The sequence below is a fragment of the Myxine glutinosa genome, chromosome 5 (genome assembly GCF_964187855.1).
Source record: "Myxine glutinosa chromosome 5, kmMyxGlut1.1, whole genome shotgun sequence".
In the NCBI taxonomy this organism is placed as follows: domain Eukaryota; kingdom Metazoa; phylum Chordata; class Myxini; order Myxiniformes; family Myxinidae; genus Myxine; species Myxine glutinosa.
Genome location: NC_136265.1, coordinates 58,066,351 through 58,087,875, shown reverse-complemented (window position 1 = coordinate 58,087,875; position 21,525 = coordinate 58,066,351). Strand labels below are relative to the sequence as shown.

Genomic DNA, 21,525 nt, shown 5'->3' with positions numbered 1-21,525 from the left:
GCTTGCAGTTCGATGACGTCAGGTCCGCAGGACGAACCGCCACCTCGAAGTTGGCACGGACAAACTCAGCACAGGTAGATGAACTTCAGTGCAGGTGAGTCGTGTCGAAATTGCCATCGCTTGCAGGTCAGCCGGATGGCGCAAAAGATCGGCGTAGACGCGATGGGTGTCGGGCGTCAAACAAAGACCAAACACATGTCGTGGAAGAAACGAAAAGGCAAGCGAGGTCTCGTCATGGACGTGGCGAAAAGGGCAAGAGCTCAGATGTGCCCTCGAAGAATTCCAAAAAGCAAGAGAATCGTGTCGTCCACGAGGCAAAGAGAGAACAGAGCAGGAGGTCGTCGACGTGGCGAAATCCCAGGCAAAAGAGAATGAAATTGCGATCCGCGTGGGCTTTTACCAGATCCGCCCACGCCCCTCAAAATGTTCCAGAGCCTCCCTTTGGCTGAGGCATGTTGCATCATGGCGAGGTGTACCCGCACCCCTCACTGGTCACGTGGGCCTGTGCTTCTGGCCACACCTTTCTGCTTATTAAAAACATGGCTTCCCTTAACCATACAAGGGTGTGACATTATGCCTAACTCAATGCATATTTGGTCTTTTTTTTTACTTCTCAATGGGAAAGGGCTAATCTTTACATTCAATAAGACATAACTGACTAATGCAGGCTACATGTTGTCGTGCAACGAACCATAGGGGGTTTGCCTTTATGGCACAACCGCAACACTATGCCCTTCTCTCACCAAGACTCGGCCCAAGTCGTCCACATGGAGCCGCTGGGGTGAGCTGGCATTCTTTTAAACATTACTTTTAGTGTGACACGCAGATGTGATTCCCCTAACATTTTAAACTCTAATCCCAGTGCGTGCGACATTTTAATTTTTTTTCCCTTTTTTCAACATTTAAATATACATTTTTAAAGTAAATATGTCCCTCCCAATGCGTTGAGAAACTACCTCACAGATTCACACCCACAACCTTATACTGTTCACGTATTGCCGGAATTTTGAAACTAAAAAAACCGGTGGGCAACATTTTCACATTTTACACTAAAACACCATTTATTTTACAAAAATATGACCCAGGACCTGGACTTGAGGAATAGCACTTTTAGAATTTGTTGCTGGAGTCATCTTCATGCTTCTTGCCTTGGTAGGCGGGCTAACAAAAACCGGCTGACCCTGACCGGCATACACGCCATTTCACGATCAGGGCCATCTAATTCTTCATAATTGCACACTTGGATCACTTTTTATTTCTTGAGCAGGGCCACTCGAATCGTGGTCCAAATGTGTGGCATCAATGCCACTCAACAGGTGATCCATGTGTGGCAAGATGATGAGGCAGCCAAGAGGTGTAACAATGGAAATGGGTGTGGCCACTAAGCCAGTGGTCCATAAGGTTATGGAAGAGTTGTAAAGGATATGGAAAGACAAGTTTTGGCCCATTGTTAAATTCGTATTTACAAACCAGAATGTGCTTTCAAGGCTCGGCAGCGTGAGCAAGGCCTTGGGAGTGGAACCGAAGCGAAAAGGGGACATCTGTTCATAGTTTTTTTACCCTTAAGTGGAGAGCCCCAGCGCTGAGTGTTGACTCAAGCCCAGGGTAAATGCATTAATCAAGTAGTGAGATTGTGCAGGTCAGAGTAGGTTGACATATAGGGGATAAGTCCATGGTTTCTCCTCCTTTGGCTGCGATAGTATCTTATGTAAAGCTTTCAGTGACTGTAGAATAGAAACCAGATGGGCTTTTGGTGCCAAGAAGACAGAGCCAACGAAGTTCTGTGTTGATCTCTACATTTCAATCCCACGACATCAAAGTAACAGAGGTCTACTTATGGAGAATGCTCCAAGAGAAGAGGGAGCAGGACGAGAGAGGAGAGAAGAGAAGGAAGAAGTCTTCAACCAAGCGATGCGTCATATCTTGGTTATATTTTGTGTAACAAGTTCTCTCTAAATTTAGAATAAACCTTGGCTTGAATAGACGAGTCTGAGTTCCTCGAGTCTGAGTCTCGTCTTGAGAAATTTATTTTAGGGTTCAGTTAAAAGTTCCCTAACAAGGTGATGGATGGAAGGATGATGGGTGTGAGTGGCAGCAAGATGCTGCGACGGCAAGGTAAGTCCTCTTGATGGTCCTGGATCGGCGAGGCAGAGAAGACGCAATGAGGAAAAAGGAAAAGACACGGTGGCACATGCAAAACACAGATATGACAAATGGGTGAGAGGAACGCCGGCAGAGTGAAGTCGAGCCTGGCCCTACCCATTCGTGCCTCCCACCGTTAACTACACTACCCTAGCCCTCCTTGTATTTACAATTCGTCTCTACGTCTCGTCTCCCCTGTCCCCTCTTTATTCCAAATTCGTCCCCATCTCCCCCCAGGTTCTCCCAGGAAGGAATGGCGGAATGAACACAATGTTTCATACTCACGTCGTGATGCATCTTACAAATCAAACATTGAGTCCCGTGGTGCGAAATACATCCCCTTGTGGATGGCTGTGGATGGTGCGAAGGGGTCTTCACAAAATTCGAACTACACGAACATTATTTACACATTTTAATCTCCCCGGGTTTGTACCGTGCCATTCGGCCTTCTTGAAACTATGTGGTTCTGAGAACCCGAATTCCCATTGCCCACACTGTGGTGCCCTCCAAATTTGGGTCGAACCCCACAAATTTTCCATTCGTGCCCTCGCACAATTTCGGGGATGGGTCGTTTGGTTCTACCAGCAGGTCTACCTACCTGCACCCCTCCGTTCACTGGAGCCGCCTCCCGAGCTTGCCTGCTCCCCACCCTAACCAACCTGGGGAAGGCCCTCCGTGGCTCTTACCCCCTGATGCCCACCTTGGCATTGGGCAACCCGGGTCCTTTCCCTGGATCCTCGGGCCCCACTCACTCTAACAAACGAACCTAACTGGCTCCCTGAGCCTACCAGCGGCCTTACCTGGCCGACAAGCTCCCAGTGACGGAGTGTCCCAATAACTATTTCTACCAATTAAGCCACACGCCCAGCCATTCCGCTGTCTCCTGCACCTCACCAAAAAATCTATTTCCACAACCAGCACCAAAGGTGTCAATATCCAGGTAATTTACCTGTACCCTCTATCTACCTTTAAACTACGCCGCCGGGTCTCCGTGAGTGAGTTCCACTCCCCCCATTCAATCATTCGCACCATGCATTCCACACCATGCATTCCACACCATTTATTCTCACACCAAATATTTTCACACCACCACACAATTCCATTTACAATCACACACAGCATCATTTATCTATTTAATTTCCCCTATAACTCGTGCTTCCCCATCGTCCCTTTACACGACGCACACCCTTTGTAAGCAACCAGCAAAACTCTCTACGTCCCCACTACTGTTCATTGTCACGACTTAAATCTTGTCCCGATTGTCTCTCTAGATCCCTCATCATTATCCTAGCCCTCCCTCAGCTAGTGCTTCTGTGCCCCCATGGAGCAACCATTGCTGGCCCCTCCATGGGCCTAACAATGCTATCCCCTAAACTCGTGCTCATGGGCCCCGTCCATGTGGGGAATGGTCTCACCGCCATACCCCCATGTGGGGGGCACAATACTTCACCCAGTCCTCCAAACTATGAGCCCCCATCTATGGAGGTACTTGGTCACGGCTTGGCCTCTAAGGGCCGAGCGATCCATGCGGGTAGTTGGTCGCCTGTATGGGGTGATATCCGGCCGGCATTGACAATCCGAGGGGGGGGGGGGTGGGGAATTGGTGGGCCCAGGTGCCAGGGTCCATCCCTGCGTGGGACCACTGATCCAAACAGCCACGGTTAGAGAACCTCACCCATAAGGTGCTTGCCTTCGACAATCCGAATTGCCCCTCAAAACCCACCCATCACTCTTGCCGCGGTACTGCGCCAACAATACCGTGTGGGTGCCGGAGGTACGGATCCCGCACGCCGGTCTTTGCGAGACCAACGCAGCATCGATTCCCTCCGGTCCCCATGGCACACCTCTCATCGGGGGCTCACGTACTCTATTCGTCCCACTAAGCACTACCCCGGTCGGCGTTGATGCCTGAGCCGCATCAGCTCTTGCACTCCATTTCGTACTTGCACAAACCGGTGTGCACACTCTCTCCACACACTCCGTAATTGCACACACCGGTGCACACACTCTCTCCACACACTCCGTAATCGCACACACCAGTGCGCACACTCTCTCCACACACTCTGTAATCGCACACACTGGTGCGCACACACTCTCCACACACTCCGTAATCGCACACACTGGTGCGCACACTCTCTCCACACACTCCATAATCGCACACACCGGTGCGCACACTCTCTCCACACATTCCGTAATCGCACACACCGGTGCGCACACTCTCTCCACACACTCCGTAATCGCACACACCGGTGCGCACACTCTCTCCACACACTCCGTAATCGCACACTCTCTCCACACTCCGTAATCGCACACACCAGTGCGCACAGTCTCTCCACACACTCCGTAATCGCACACACTGGGGCACACACTCTCTTCACACACCCCGTAATCGCACACACCGGTGCGCACACTCTCTCCACACACTCTGTAATCACACACACCAGTGCGCACACTCTCTCCACACACTCCGTTTCAGTCGCACCCCTCACAAAGGGCCCTTCACGAAATCCTGGGTCGATCCCGACCCACAAGCTCGCCGAACTCCCCATCGCACCAAACACATTTCCGATATCGCTACTCACCTCGGGCCTCACCTTTTCTCGGCTCTCTTCATTAACCTGCAATCTTTTTATTTGATTAACAGGCATTTCATCACGGTCCGAGCACCAGTCTTGCACACATTCCATCAATTCCTTCCCTAATTCATTCTCCGTCTCTCCTGTCTTTTCAATTTCAAAAATTTTCCTCCTTCTACCTTCTCCAGCTTCTGTTTCACCTCTGTTATTTCCCGTTGTGCCTCTACTATTTCCTCCTCTAACTCGACCATCGTCGGTTCCTCTACCTCCCGCATCAATACTTCCATTGCCCCAGTCAGTTTGGCCGTGCTCTCCTTCAGCCCTCGCTGGACGCTCATCTCACTCAGCTTTACCTCGTCACGTGCACCCGTGAACTCCTCTCTCATCCTACGCCCAAACCCCTCCCCCATCTTTTTCATGTCACACCTCCATTCTTTTATATCTTCCCTAGTCTCGACCATGGATGCCCTGAGGTGCGCCATAAATATGCCCATATCCGTCGGCACCGCGGGCTCAACCCGTCCAGCCAGCCACGGGTGCGAATCGATGCCATCTTCACCTCCTCCTGCTGCACCCTCATTAATTCCAAGTTCAATCTGTTCGCCTGTGTCCTGGGCCATGAATTCACCTTCATTCTCTACATTCTCTGTACCCACCGGAACCTGCACGTCTTGGCCCGACATCATCCGAATTTAATTTTTTATTTTGTTTAAATTTGTTTTCAACTAAATTTGCACTCGCTCGTAATTCCGCAGCATGTGAAATGTACTGCAGGTCCAATCCCACTCCCGGACACCAATTTGTTGCAGGACGACCGAAAGTGGTACGAATCCCCACTCCTGACAACAATTTGTTGTGGGGTGCAGCCGAAGTTTGAGGGACCGGGAGGGTGCCAAATTTAAGGTGCACACGTCACCAAAGACGGCGATCGAACTCTCACTTTCCCACACCTTCTAGATGCCGAACGGTTTTGCACGGTGTGGAAAGCGGCGTTACCCCCACGAGATTTATGGACCTGAGTCTCGCCAAATTCGGTCTCGGATGATGCCAGGCCAATTGGTGAAAGGACGTACCGAACAGATTGGAAAGAAATGAAATGTACAGCCTTTTATTCAGAAGGCACAGAGAACAGCGACGAAGATACACCTTAACAATGCTTCCCTATCATAATAAACCCCACTGGCGCCTTCACTCTCTGACACACACACTCAGGGAATAACACTGGTGAAAGGGCGTCCCGATGTACGTGCTGGGATTCCTCGCAATTTTCCACTGGGTCTGGTGTGCGCGGCTCGCAGTTCGATGACGTCAGGTCCGCAGTACGAACCACCGCCTCGAAGTTGGCACAGACGAACTCAGCACAGGTCGATGAACTTCAGTGCAGGTGAGTCGTGTCGAAATTGCCAATGCTTGCGGGTCAGCCAGATGGTGCAAAAGATCGGCGCAGACGCGATGGGTGCCGGGCGTCGAACAAAGGCCAAACACGTGTCGTGGAAGAAACGAAAAGGCAAGAGAGGTCTTGTCGTGGACATTGCGAAAAGGGCAAGAGCTCAGGTGTGTCCTCGAAGAAGTCCAAAAAGCAAGAGAATCGTGTCGTCCATGAGGCAAAGAGAGAACAGAGCAGGAGGTGCGAAATCCCAGGCAAAAGGGAATGAAATTGTGAGCCGCGTGGGCTTTTACCAAATCCGCCCACGCCCCTCAAAATGTTCCAGAGCCTCCCATTGGCTGAGGCTTGTCGCATCATGGCGAGGTGTTCCCGCCCCCTCATTGGTCACGTGGGCCTGTGCTTCTGGCCACGCCTTTCTGCTTATTAAAAACATGGCTTCCCTTAACCACACAAGGGTGTGACACTGTGACATTCTGCCTAACTCAATGCATATTTGGTCTTTATTTACTACTCAATGGGAAAGGGCTAATCTTTATATTCAATAAGACATAACTGACTAATGCAGGCTACATGTTGTCGTGCAACGAACCATAGGGGGTTTGCCTTTATGGCACAACCGCAACAATATGTTAACTACATGGTATTCATAAAATACCTACCCTGCGCAGTCAACTTGTTGCGAGCCAACTCTGCTGTTTTTGAACATTGTTTTGCTTTGATCCAATATGGCTGCCAGACCACGTGAGCGATGACATCATAAATTTATATTCTCTAATATAATTGTTGCATAGATCACGCTTAATACATTTCAAACTGATCAGACTAAGCATTGTCCCTGTCGAATTATGACGTCATAATTATGGCACCAATGACGTCATCGTTAACAACACCTCTTCCCCATATGGAGTTCTTCACAATGAACCATGTTTCAATTATTTCCATGCAGCGGTTTTGGAGATTTCGAGGTGCAATATTTTTCGTTTTTTTCCAAGATAGCGCCTGTACCACATGACGTCATGATTATCATTAAAATATTCCAAAGGAGGAGGCACTCCTTTGGTGAATAATTTGTGTCCATCAGACCAACAGTTGCTGAATTTTATAAATAATGATCGGATAGTGTTGTATTTGTCGAATTATGATGTCATAATGAAGGCACCGATGACTTCATCATTAACATATCTTATTCCCCATGGGGAGTAGTTGACAATGAGGCAGGTGTCAATTTTTTTTCCATGGAGTGGTTTCAGAGATACAGAGGTGTGAAATTTTTCCAAGATGGTCCCTGTACCACATGACCAATGACGTCAAGATTATCATTAAAATATTCTTCATGAGGAGGCGCCACAATGGTGAAAATTTCGTGCCCATCAGACCAGCAGTTGCTGAGAAAAAAAATTCACAATGATCGGATACGTGTTGTACGAATTATGACATCATAACGAAGGCACAGATGACATCATCATGAACATATTGTTGCGGTTCTGAGAATGTACATATAACATCAATAAAGGTTAAAGGTTTGCCCCCATAGTTAATGCACATGCAACACGTGGTCCACCTTAGAACATTAGTTATGTCATAGTATGTGTGAGGATAAGGCCATTTCCAATCGTGATAACTGCGTTGTGTAAAATAAATAAGCTGAGGTCCCGTTCATTTTGCGGCCCACCCTCCAAATCGACCTCGTTGGGCAGCATCCATCTCACGCCCTGATTCGGCTAATCCACCTCGTTGGCCGGCAGCGTGAGCTGCCAGTTGCTCGCTCGAACTAGTCGGGTGGCCACGAGGTATGCCTGGAAAAGGGGGAGGAGCGCGAGGTCGGGGTGTGGCCACGTCAAGCAGCACGTCAAAGGCGGAGCCAGTAAGAGCCAACAACCAACCAGGGCGCGATGATGGGCATGGCTTAAGGGGCATGGTAAGTGCGTGGCTGGCAAATTCCAGAGGGTTCGCGGGGCGGCGCGATATAAATTCCTGCACAAAGCCCTTCGAGAGGACTGAGAGGACTGATCGATGTGAGATAACTGTATAAGAGGACTGAAGGAATCGCGCTTGCTACCAAAGGGCTTTTGCGACGTGATTGTGCCAAAAGGACTCGTGAGGAGAAACGCATGAAGAAGCGCGTTCGAGCTGCCGATTATTACGTACGCGGTTGAGCCGCGAGTGTAACCGCCAAGCCAGCCTACCTTTCGCCCGCATTCCGCCCTGTAATTGACCGCTCCGCGCAAACGACATGAGAGTTCCTGGCCGCTGCTGCCTGACCATCGCCTTCATGGCACGAGTCGGGGACCGGAGTGAGCTGCCTGGACGCCATCATCCCGGACCATCAACCCAACCATCTACATCCCCGTGTGAGTGTGTCTGTGTGTGCGGGCTTGTTTGTCCTGGGATAAGTTAAGACTGTATAAGCTTCACTGTGTGTTCTTCTCCTCCTTCCTGCACAAATTGTAATAAACCATTCTGTTCTTCTTGTTTCTTCCTAATTCGACCGTATCAGTCTTTTCCTCCATTGGGTAAGCGAAGCGTGGCATGATTCGGAACCGCTCAGATCGGGTTTAGTTCTGTTAAGAGCTCGGATCACGGCTCGTTATCGCTCGGCGTTTCCACTAAAACCGTGGTTTGGGCGGGGTTATTTCCTTGCTTCCTGGGAGGCGTTGGTAATTAGGTATTAGGAATTCGGCCTACGACCCTACCCAGCGCTGACCGGAAGGAACGTCATAGCCCCGGATCACGTCGGCTAGATAAAAGACAAGGGGATTAATCCCCCCTTGATAAGGGGAAAGGCCGACGTTGAGATCCGCAACAGTATCTTATTCCCCAAGGGCAGTACTTGACAATGAGCCATGTTTCAATTATTTCCATGGAGCGGTTTCGGAGATATAGAGGTGCAACTTTTTCGATATTTTCCAAGATGGCGTTTGTATCACGTGACCCATGATGTTATAATAAATCATTACAAAATTCTGCAGGAGAAGCTGCATATATTCAGAAAATGTCGTGTCCATCGGTCCAACAGTTGCAGAGGAATTTTTGTTTTATTCATTCTGATCAGATCAAGCGTTGTACTTGTTGAATTATGACGTCATAATTAAGGCACCGATCCCATCAACATATCTTATTGCCCATGGGGAGTACTTGACAATGAGCCATATTTCAATTTTTTCCATTGAGTGGTTTGGGGGACAGAGAGGTGCAACGTTGTTCCAAGATGGCGTCCGTACCACGTGACCTATGACATCATAATTATGAATAAAAATATTATACAGGCGGAGGTGCTTCTATGGTAAAATTTCCTGTCAATCGGACCAACTGTTGCCCAGGAAATGATTTTTTAAAAATGCAAACATGTACAACATACGTACACACATGAATGCTCAACTCTGCTTTTCGCTTCGCGAGCACAGGGTAATGATGATGTCATAAGTGCCTCCATTATGACGTCATAATTTGACAAGGGAGGGGAGGGAGGGGGAAGGGTGTGGAGGGGGGGAAGGGTAGGGGAAGGGGATGTGGAGGGGAAGGAAGGGGGTGAAGGGGAGGGGGGGAGGGAGGCAGGAGAGGAAGGGGAGTAGCTCACGTTTCTGAGTGAATGTGGCTCACGTTTCTGAGTGAATGTGGCTCACGTTTGAGTTAAGTGTGTTGCCGATCAGGAAGAAGAAGAAGCCGTACTCTCAAATTCGTACATTTCCAGAATTGTTTGATTTATTTGTATTCAAATGTCTGGTAATTGTTTTGTATTTATTTATGCGAATGTGTACTTGCATATAACTGTCATTAATTTAAAAGGGCTTCGGCACGATCGAGAAATTATAAAAAAAAATTTCACTCCAAAAAAAACGAACTTTTTGTCCTTCGTTTTTTTTTTTGCCGAAAACACTCCCACGAACTCCCTGATGAACCTCTGAAAGTTTGATGAAGATCCGTTCAGCCATCTCTGAATAAAACGTGGACACACAAAAACTGGACACACACACACACACACACACACACACACAGACACCTCGGTTTATATATACTAGGGCATTGCCCGTACTATATCTATATCTAAAATTATATCCCCCCCCCTCTATTTACATGAAATGGTTTGGTCCAAAGCGAACGGCTTGCGAGTACGGTGACAATCCCCCCCCTCTATTTACATGCAATGGTTTGGTCCAAAGCGAACGGCTTCCGGAGTTTGGTAAAGAAATCGCCATCGCGTGCACAAACGCGCAGGAAAGCGAATGAATCGCAAATTCGGTTTTATTAGTTTTAAAACATAGTTTAACGCCAACATAGTTTGCAAACGTGAAATAAATGAATACGCTGTCAAATGTGCCATCCGAGGCAGAGTGTGTCCTCCACGTTCGGCACACGCGATCGTTCGCTGCTCTCTGATTGGTTGAATCGTTTTTTGGACATAGCTCGGTAAGTAATTGTCCGATTAATATGAAACCTTGAAAAGGCACATCCTCGGGTCCCCAGCAATATACCTGGCAAGTTAAAAGTATATCGGACCCGTGGTTGTCGAGAAACAGCGGTCACAGACAAACAAACGTACAGACGTACAGACGTACAGAGATTACTGGAATTATAGATATATATATATATATATATATATATATATATATATATATATATATATATATATATATATATATATATATATATATATATATATATTCAAAAATTGATCCAGACGTCTATTCTCTTTCAAACATTCAAACCGACAGGGGTAGTTATTTATCACAGCATCTGTAGAATTTTCACCCTTTTACTCAACTCCGTTTCGCTGTTATTTGGTGGAGCAAAAAGTCAACTGAGCTTTATAGATATTTACATTCTGCTGGGGGCACTCCAGTTACGGTACGTGGTCGTGATCTATAACCGAGCAACATGCGTGACAAACGCGTTTGAAGCGAACCTTGAGTAACATGCCTTAATCCTTGCTTGATGATCTGTACAGCATGCTCTGCCTGGCCATTAGAAGCGGGTTTGAACGGAGCAGAACGGACATGTCTGATGCCATTCAACCTCATGAATTCCTGAAATTCCTGACATGTGAAACACGAACCATTATCGGTTACCAACTCATCTGGTTGACCATGAGTAGCCAACATGACACGGAAATTATCAATGGCAGCTGCAGAAGTGCTGGTAAACATGATAGAGCATTCAACCTACTTGGAAAATGCATCAATGACAACAAGGAACATTTTCCCTCAAAACGGACATGCAAAGTCAACATGAATCCTGGACCAAGGTTGGAAAGGCCACGGCCACAGGCTCAGTGGCGATTTCACTGGCGACTTACTGAGCTGCGTACACGTATCACAACGATGAACACAAGATTTAAGTTCGGAATCAATACCAGGCCACCAAACATGAAACCTTGCAACAGCGTTCATCATAACAATACCAGGATGGGTAATATGTAGTTCAGAAACCAATCTCCCTCTCTCCTGTTTTGGCATGATAACACGTCTGCCCCAAACTCGTCAATCTGACTGGACAGACACCTCATCTCTATGACGTGAATATGGTTTGTACTCCTCCGAGTCTGGTATGCCGGACCAATCGCCAGTCATAACGCAACGCTTGACTACAGACAACACAGGATCTCTGTAAGACCACAACCTAACTTGAGCAGCAGTGACCGGAGAGCTGTCACTCTCAAACGCATTCATAGCCAATACAAGGTCAGCAGGTTGAGGAGTATTGTTGCGATCAGCAACAGACACCGGCAGTCGACTCAATGCATCAGCACAATTCCCAGTGCCAGGCCTGTAATGAATAGTATAATTACAAACAGACAACGTCAAGGCCCACCGCTGAACACGGGAATGACGCATTGGTGTTGATGCCTTTGTTCTCTGAAAACAAGAAAGTGAGCGGTTTGTGGTCGGTTTCAAGCTCAAATTTACGACCAAACAGATACTGATGCATCTTGGTTACCCCAAACACACAGTCTAAGGCTTCTATATCAATCATATCATCGGCTCGTTCGGCTTTCGTCAAGGTTCTGGAAGGGAACGCAACCGGCTGTAACTTGCCCGACTCATTGGCTTGTTGCAATACACAGCCTACCCCATAGGCACTGGCATCACACGACAATACAAGACGCTTGCATGGATCAAAAAGAACAATAAGCTTTATGGAACACAATAGACCTTTAGCTTCCTTGAAAGCATCATCCTGGGCCTTGGCCCAACCCCAATTTTTTCCTTTCCGAAGTAGATGATGTAAGGGTTCAAACACTGTGCTCTCCTGTGGCAAGAAACTGCAAAAATGGTTCAGCAAACCCAAGAAGGAACGTAATTGTGACACATTTTCTGGTATGGGCGTGTTCTTGATTGCTTCGACTTTGGAATCACAAGGCATGATTCCAGCGGCGGTGACTCTTCTGCCTAAGAACACCACTTCGGGCGCCATAAACACACATTTCTCACGTTTCAGTCTGAGCCCTACTTTATCCAAACGATGTAGAACTTCCTCCAGGTTACTCAGGTGTTCTGTCGTGTTGCAGCCCGTGATCAGGATGTAGTCCTGGAACACGACGGTTTTTGGCAAATATTTTAATGGACTCTCCATGTTTCTCTGAAAGATGGCCGCTGCTGAGCGGATTCCAAAAGGACAGTGATTGTAGATGAACAGCCCTTTGTGAGTGTTGATGCACATGAGTTTCCTTGAATCCTCATCCAGCGCTTGTGTCATGTAGGCAGACGTTAGATCCAACTTGGTGAATGACCTCCCACCAGCTAATGTCGAAAACAGGTCAGCCGCTTTGGGCAGTGGATACTGATCTGGTGTTGAGTGGCGATCGATTTATGGTCACCTTGTAGTCCCCACAGATCCTCACTGCTCCATCGCTTTTCAACACAGGAACAATTGGACTGGCCCATTCATTGAACTCAACAGGAGAGATGACCCCCTCATTCTGGAGTCTCTCAAGTTCACACTCAATCTTTTCTCTCATCAAGTAGGGAACAGACACGAGCTTTGAAATAGATGGGGTGCACTTCCGGATTCAGATGAATTTAAACTTTCATCCCCATGAAGGAATCAATTCCTGGCTCAAATAGAGATGGAAATTTATCCAGCACTTGAGCACAACCAGGAGCCTCCACTGTAGACAGCTCTTTGATATCATGCCAGTTCAAATTTTTTCTCCTAAGCCAGTTCCGTCTGAACAGTGTCGGGCCATAGCCTGGCACAACTCACATGGCCAGTTCATAAATTACACCATCACAAGACACACTGACAGCTGCGCTGCCAAGCACCGGAATAATTTCCTTCGTGCATGTCCGAAGTTTGGCTCTCACCGTGCTCAATGTAGGCTTCAAGGCCTCACAGCCCCAAAGCTTGTCAAATGTTTCCTTGCTCATAATCGACTGACTCGGCCCTGTGTCAACTTCCATTGACACCTGCTTGCCATTCAGTTGAAGATCAACCGTTATTTGTGCGGGGCCACCAGAAATCGTATGCAACTCATGCTCATCATGCAGCAATGACTTATCAGCACGAGCGACATTCTCGCCATCATCCACATGATGGGTGGTGGTGGTGTCACCATCACTGCTGGACTTGAGACACCTCTTTTGAAGATGCCCAATCTTGCCACATCCATTGCACGTGTACCGTTTGAAACGGCACTGGTGAGCCACAGGATTCGCACCACAACGCCAACACATGTTTTGAGGGCCTCTCTCTACCAAGGAAGCAGGTTTCGAAAACACGACTGGTCTCGGCACAGCCTTATACAAGGATGGAGCAATCTTATTTACAGTATCTGCACTCGAAGAGTTCTGCCCTTTTGACGAGATCTCCTTCAGGTTTTCAGCACTTGTCACACACGTCTGTGCAGTCTTCACTGCTTGTCCCAGGTCAAGGTCGTCTTCTTGAGCAAGAACTTTTCGTAAGATGACATCGTGATTTACCCCAATCACAAAGAAATCTCGGAGCATCTCATCAAGTACAGCACCAAATTGACATGGCTCTGCTAAACAGCGCAGATCAGCAACAAAGCCGGGAATGTCCTGATCCTCCCATCGAGTGTGTGTAAAACTTGTACCTTGATATGATGACACCAGCTTTCGGCTTGAAATGGAGCTTGACAAGCTCACAGAGTTCCTCATCGGAAAGGTCGGAAGGTCGCCGTGGTGACAGCAGGTTTTTGATGAGTCCGTACACCTTCTGCCCGCACACAGTCAACAACACAGCACGATGACGGACGGCATCACCAGCGGCCGCCATGTTGTTGGCCACTGTTATGGATTCGTCACTTCCGTTGTTGTGGTTTTCATCCACTTGAAACATTTCTGGTTCCATGTATTATTATTATTGTTGTGAGGGAAATAGCAAATATTATTGTCAAAACGTCAAAAGGTTAATGTTTTGAATGAAACAGGAACCAGACGGCGACGAAGAGGGAGAGGAGAGAAAGAAGGCGGTGCGAGTGAGTCGGACAAGAAAGCCGAGTTGCTCCGAGTTCGGAAGCGAACGTTGTTGAACGGGAGTCACTAGCGAACTTTCGGGTTTCCCGGGAAAGGGATTCCAGCGATAGAGTTGCATCGCTGTGACCGATGAACCTGCGTGTTAGGTTTTTGGCGGTGGATTCCGAAGAGAATCATCGAAGGGCCGTTACGTCTCGAGAACGTGCCGTTGGCCATTTTGACTCACGTGCTTTGCGCGTCGAGCAAGGTTTCTTTGCTTCGTCAGCCGTTTTCACCGCTTTCAGACGTATCTGGTGTGTGTGTGTGCACCATGGCTTTTGACGATTAATTTGCGGTTCGCCGACTGTGAGCCGTGAAAGTCCATACCCGAGGGTGTGATCTCTCAGTCGCCTGGAGGGCGCCTTTGGATTTCCCAGTCGCCTTGAGGGCGACTGTGTGCCGCTTTGGCTGGGTGACTGTACTCGCCATCCGAACGGGATTCTGGTCTCGATCGGACATCGTTCTGGCGATCGCTGGAGCGGATCGACTTTGGCGTGCAGCCGGGATCGACTTTGGGAAAGAGACATTGGGAATGTTCTTGTTTCACTCACTTGGAGCACAGTGAGTTATAAATTACAATGGTACCATCACAGGATATTGATTGTACTTTTGATTCATATTATTGTTGTACTGTTATTCTTGTGTGATCTTAATACAATATTTGCTTGTGAGTAACAACTGGGGTGGCTTCTCCATTGATTTTTGACATACAGAATAATACATTTTTCTGCCGTGACTCCTCTCGGGGCTCGGAGGTACACCGTGACCAGGGGTCGGGGAGGAGCACATGGCCGTTGGTTCCTCATCAAAAAGGAAAAATAAATAACAACGAAGTAAAGTGTTAAATAGGAAAAGGAAATATTCGTGGCTTTCGTGGCTTTTCGTGGCGTGGAAATTTCGTGGCTGTGAGGTGTTTTTAATGTCGTGTTTTGTGGCTGTGAGGTGTTTTTAATTTCGTGTTTCATGGCTGTGAGGTGTTTTTAATTTCGTGTTTTGTGGCTGTGAGGTGTTTTTAATTTCGTGGCTGTGAGGTGTTTTTAATTTCGTGTTCCGTGGCTGTGAGGTGTTTTTAATAATGTGGTGGTGGTTTTGAATCACGTGGTGGTGAGGTATTTTGAATTATGTGGTGGTGAGGTGTAAAATGACGTGGTGGTGAGGCCCACAAAGCACTGGTCCGGCCTCTCTACAAAATCCACCCAATCCACCCAAAATCCACACAATCCTCCCCATCGGAGTATTCATGGAAAATGCCGACAGTCGCCATCGAGACACGAACGGGTCTTCACCTCGTCACCACTTGTGATGTCTGGAAGCACAAACAATCAGACCAATGAAGGCACTCAACTTTATATCTGCTTTATTACCCTGCGCTCGCATCGTGAAAAGCGGCGTTAAGTATTCAGTTGCGTACGTGTGCCGTACGTGTGCTGTGTGCCGCATGTGTGCTGTGTGCTGTGTGCCGTACGTGTCTGCATTTTAAAAATCCATTTTCTCAGCAACCGTTGGTCCGATTGAAATGCAAATTTTCACCACAGGAGTGCCTCTTCCTGCAGAATATTTTAATGATTATTATGACGTCATAGGTCACATGGTACAGGCGCCATCTTGGAAAAAGTTCGCACCAATACATCTCTGAAACCACTCCATGGAAAAAATCGAGACCTGGCCCATTGTCAAGTACTCCTCATGGGAAATAAGATATGTTACTGATGATGTCATCGGTGCCTTCATGACGTCGTCATAATTCGACAAGTACACTTATCCGCTCATTATTTTAAAAAACTTTCAGCAACTGTTGGTCTGATGGACACTAAATTTTCACCATCGGAGCGCCTCCTCCTTTAGAATATTTTAATGATAATCATGACGTCATAGGTCATGTGGTACAGGCGCCATCTTGGAAAAAAACAAAAAATGTTGCACCGCAATATCTCCAAAACCGCTGCATGGAAAAAATTGAAACATGGCTCATTGTAAAGAACTCCATATGGGGAATAGGTGCTGTTAACGATGACGTCATTTGTGCCATAATTATGACGTCATCATTCGACAGGGACAACACTTCGTCTGATTAGATTGAAATGTATTGAGTGTGATCTCTGCAATAATTATATTAGAGTTTATAAATTCATGATGTCATCGCTCATGTGGTCTGGCAGTCATATTGGATCAACAAAAAATGTTCAAAAACAGAAGAGTTGGCTCGCAACAAGTTGACTGCTCAGGGTAAGTATTCTATGAATACCATCAGGTTAACATTGCACTCAGCTCCACGTTCCTGGTCCCGTGTGTCGGGCGTCCGCACACCGGACTCACATACATCACACCATGTAATGTCTATATTGCAACACCATGTAATGTCTATATTGTAACACCATGTAACGTCTTTATTGTAACACCATGTGATGTCTTTATTGTAACACCATGTAATACCTGTATTGCAACACCATGTAATGTCTATATTGTAACACCATGTAATGTCTATATTGTAACACCATGTCATGTCTATATTGTAACACCATGTGATGTCTTTATTGTAACACCATGTAATGTCTTTATTGTAACACCATGTAATGTCTTTCTCATAACACCATGTAATGTCTTTATTGTAACACCATGTAATGTCTTTATTGTAACACCATGTAATGTCTTTATTGTAACACCATGTAATGTCTTTATTGTAACCCCATGTCATGTCTATATTGTAACACCATGTGATGTCTTTCTTGTGACACCATGTAATGTCTTTATTGTAATACCATGTGATGTCTATGTTGTAACACCATGTGATGTCTTTATTGTAACACCATGTGATGTCTTTATTGTAACACCATGTGATGTCTTTATTGTAACACCATGTAATGTCTTTGTTGAAACACCTTGTAATGTCTATATTGTAACACCATGTGGTCTTTTTCATAATACCATGTAATGTCTTTATTGTAACACCATGTAATGTCTATATTGTAACACCATGTGATGTCTTTTTCATAACACCATGTAATGTCTTCATTGTAACACCATGTAATATCTATATTGTAACACCATGTGATGTCTTTATTGTAACATCATGTAATGTCTATATTGTAACACCATGTAACACCATGTAATGTCTTTATTGTAACACCATGTAATGTCTTTATTGTAACACCATGTAATGTCACCATGTAACACCACATAATGCCACCATGTAATGTCACCATGTAACACCATGTAACACCACGTAATGTCACCATATAACACCACGTAATGTCACCATGTAACACCAAGTAACACCATGCAATGTCACCATGTAACACCACGTAATGTCACCACGATTCTTCTGTTTGAGGTCTCAACCTGCTCTGTCTTTATTTCCGTTTCCACTCCGTAGGGGGCGTGGTCATGAACAAAAAGTACAGTGAGTCACAGCCCACAGGAGCAGAGGCTCTTCAGTCTTCACTGCCTTGGACTGTACTGCTTTGGACTGTACTGCCTTGGACTGTACTGCCTTAGACTGTACTGTACTGCCTCGGACGGTACTGTACTGTACTGTACACGACGACACAACACTTTACTCTCCTGTGTCCAATGAACCGAGATCTCTCCGATGAGGAACACGTGGTGAACACTCCGGGATCCACGATGGTCTCCGATGGAAGGAACCTGCTTGATCCGGGAGAATCTCCCGCGGCCAAGGAGTTCGGACCCGGTACGTGACGTTCTTATTAGTCCCCGACCGGTGTACACCGGAGGGGACTTTCGGTTTGCACTCCGTCCCTCCGTCTGTCCGTCCGTCACGCAAAGAACAGTTTTCCAGACTTTTTTTTCTCATCTCTTTATGCTAATGATTTCAAACTTGGCACGTGGTTTCCTTATGATAAGTTACAGATCAAGTTCGAACTTCACGACGTTTCGATCATTTTTGACAAAGTTATGGCATTTTTAACTTTGGTAATTTCCCCAACAGTTTTCTGGAGGACAGACTGCCGGTCGGGGACGTGAATTGCAGCGCATGCTCAGAATGCTTGTTCCCGTGAGGGTCCGTGCTGTGCACTGTGCACGTTCATAATCATAGTTTATGTTAGAATCACACCATGTACGGATCGTGCTCCATCGTACAAGATCGTGTTGATCTCCTGATGGGGTTCCATCGTACAAGATCGTGTCGATCTCCTGATGGGGTTTCCTCGTACAAGATCGTGTCGATGTCCTGATCTGGTTCCCTCGCACAAGATCGTGTCGATGTCCTGATCTGGTTCCCTCCTACAATATCGTGTCGATGTCCTGATCTGGTTCCCTCGAACTAGATCGTGTCGATGTCCTGATCTGGTTCCCTCGTTCAAGATTGTGTCGATATCCTGATGGGCGTCCCTCGTATAAGATCGTGTCGATGTCCTGATCTGGTTCCCTCGCACAAGATCGTGTCGATGTCCTGATCTGGTTCCCTCCTACAATATCGTGTCGATGTCCTGATCTGGTTCCCTCGAACTAGATCGTGTCGATGTCCTGATCTGGTTCCCTCGTACAAGATCGTGTCGATGTCCTGATATGGTTCCCTCGTACAAGATCGCATCGATGTCCTGATCTGGTCCCCTCGTACAAGATCGTGTCGATCTCCTGATCTGGTTCCCTCGTACAAGATCGTGTCGATGTCCTGATATGGTTCCCTCGTACTAGATCGTGTCGATGTCCTGATCTGGTTCCCTCGTACAAGATCGTGTCGATGTCCTGATATGGTTCCCTCGTACAAGATCGCATCGATGTCCTGATCTGGTCCCCTCGAACAAGATCGTGTCGATCTCCTGATCGGGTTCCCTTGTGCAATATTGTGGGGTCTTAGTCAGGTTCACTATGTTTTTTCGTTCAAAATTTTGGTAGATGAGCAAAACTATACATTTTTGGAATATTCAGAGCATGAGGAATCCAAAAATTAATGTTTGCATTTGCATTGACACCTTTGCGAAAATGACGCTCAGGACAGTGATGAAGATCTGTAAAAGCATAATTCCTGAACGGTGTAGACCTCGCAGATCCTGTGTATAGGACTTATAGTTCAATCTGATGCTAACAAGGCTGCTTTCTTGCTTTATAAACCCAAACCTATAACTTCAAAGGACTTGCAATATCATGTATTATGTAATACAGTTATATCACAAATATAAAGACAATGGTTTTCAATTACCTTTGTTTGTTGCTTTTCTATAATCCTGAGCACTATTTTGAGGCCTTTATTGGATTCCTTGACCCAGAAAACATAGGATTAGCATATTTAATTAAGTTTCTAGGTTGACGAGAAGCCGAGATCGCGCAAAATATGTATTTTATGGCGGCCATTTTGAAAATCAAAAATGGCGGCCATGCAGGTGTCTGTGCAAATGCCAACATTGATTTTCGGATTCTCCATGCTCTGATGATTCCAAAAATGTACAGGTTTGCTAATCCCAAAATTTTGAACGAAATTATATTTGTTAACATAGTGAACCTGACTATCTTCATCACTGTCCTGAGTGTCATTTTCGCAAAGGTGTCTACGCAAATGTAAACATTAATTTTTGGATTCCTCATGCTCTGAGTATTCCAGAAATGTATAGTTTTGCTTATCTACCAAAATTTTGAACGAAATTATATTTGTTAACATAGTGAACCTGACTATCTCGTCTCATTGTACATTACAATATATTGAACACACTGTGTCACGTGTGCTGCGGATGACGTGATGACGTGATCACGCAGAGGGAGAGAACGCGACGTGGTTGGCTTGAGTTTGAATGGATTAAACGATCGCTCCAAATATGCTGGTTGGAGTTACGGTGTTTGTCTTGCTCCTTCATACTTCAGAATACAACAAATATCGTGTCCATCTCCTGTGCCGGTTAATAAATTCCGTTCGTTGTAATCGGAGGTCGAACAGACATTTTGATTCCTGAGCAGCTTCGTCAATCCTCTTGGTAAATGTGACGTAATGCGCGCGTCATAATTCTGCTTGCGGGTCCAAACACAAAACCACTGGAGCCAAACACCAGCTGGACTCAGTGAGAAAAGTGCTCGGTCATGCCGCAGTGTTGCGTTCCTGAGTGTGTAAATACATCAGAAACCAACCAAGAACTGTCTTTCTACCGATTTCCTGCTGATAAAAAACAAAGGCTGAAGTGGCAACATACGACTACTACATACAACATACAACATACTACCACTACTACTACAACATACCACTACTGCAACATACTACATAATACTACTACAACATACTACTACTACAACATACTACTACTACTACTACAACATACTACCACTACTACTACAACATACCACTACTGCAACATACTACATAATACTACTACAACATACTACTACTACTACTACAACATACTACAACTACAACATACTAATACTACAACATACTACTACACTTCCCCCCTCCCTCAATGCCATGGGCCTTAAACTTCCTGATAACATTGCGTACGGTGGACACAGGAACATCAAGCAAGGTCTCTGGAGATGGACTTGCAGCCTTGAGATCGTCCATGCTTGGCTACAATCTTGTGTCTGACCTCCTCAGACGATGCTCTGGTTTTGTTTCTTTTCTCCATACTCATTGCGGTACACACAGTGACACAAGACAGCATAATGACTCATTTTCTGTATTCAAACTGGTTGAATGAGTTTTTTTATATTGCATGCACCTGCAACTCACCACAGGTGAGTTCAATTCCAAAGAAAAGGAGAATTACCTGCTTGAAATCTAATTATTTCTAACAACTTCTAAAAGGTGCCAATAATATTGTCTGGGCCATTTTAGGATTTCTGTGTGGAATACGGTAAGATTTGGTACATTTTTCAGCTTTTTTGGTTTTGTTCCACTGCACACCAAAGAAATTCAAATGTGGATACCAAAATATTTTTTTATTTCAATAATTTCTCGAAGAAATGGTGCATTATTTGAAAAAAGTGCAAGGGTGCCAATATT

The 21,525-nt window shown here is 46.2% G+C and overlaps 1 protein-coding gene across 1 annotated transcript in view; it reads left to right on the top strand.

Annotated features, from left to right (window-relative positions):
• The window catches only part of LOC137428595 (uncharacterized), an 80,573-nt gene that overhangs the window by 11,494 nt on the left and 47,554 nt on the right, over positions 1-21,525 (top strand). The window contains 3 exon segments of the mRNA XM_078777304.1: positions 12,803-12,858; positions 13,604-13,739; positions 18,072-18,267. Of these exon segments, the coding sequence (XP_078633430.1) occupies positions 12,803-12,858; positions 13,604-13,739; positions 18,072-18,267 (388 nt within the window).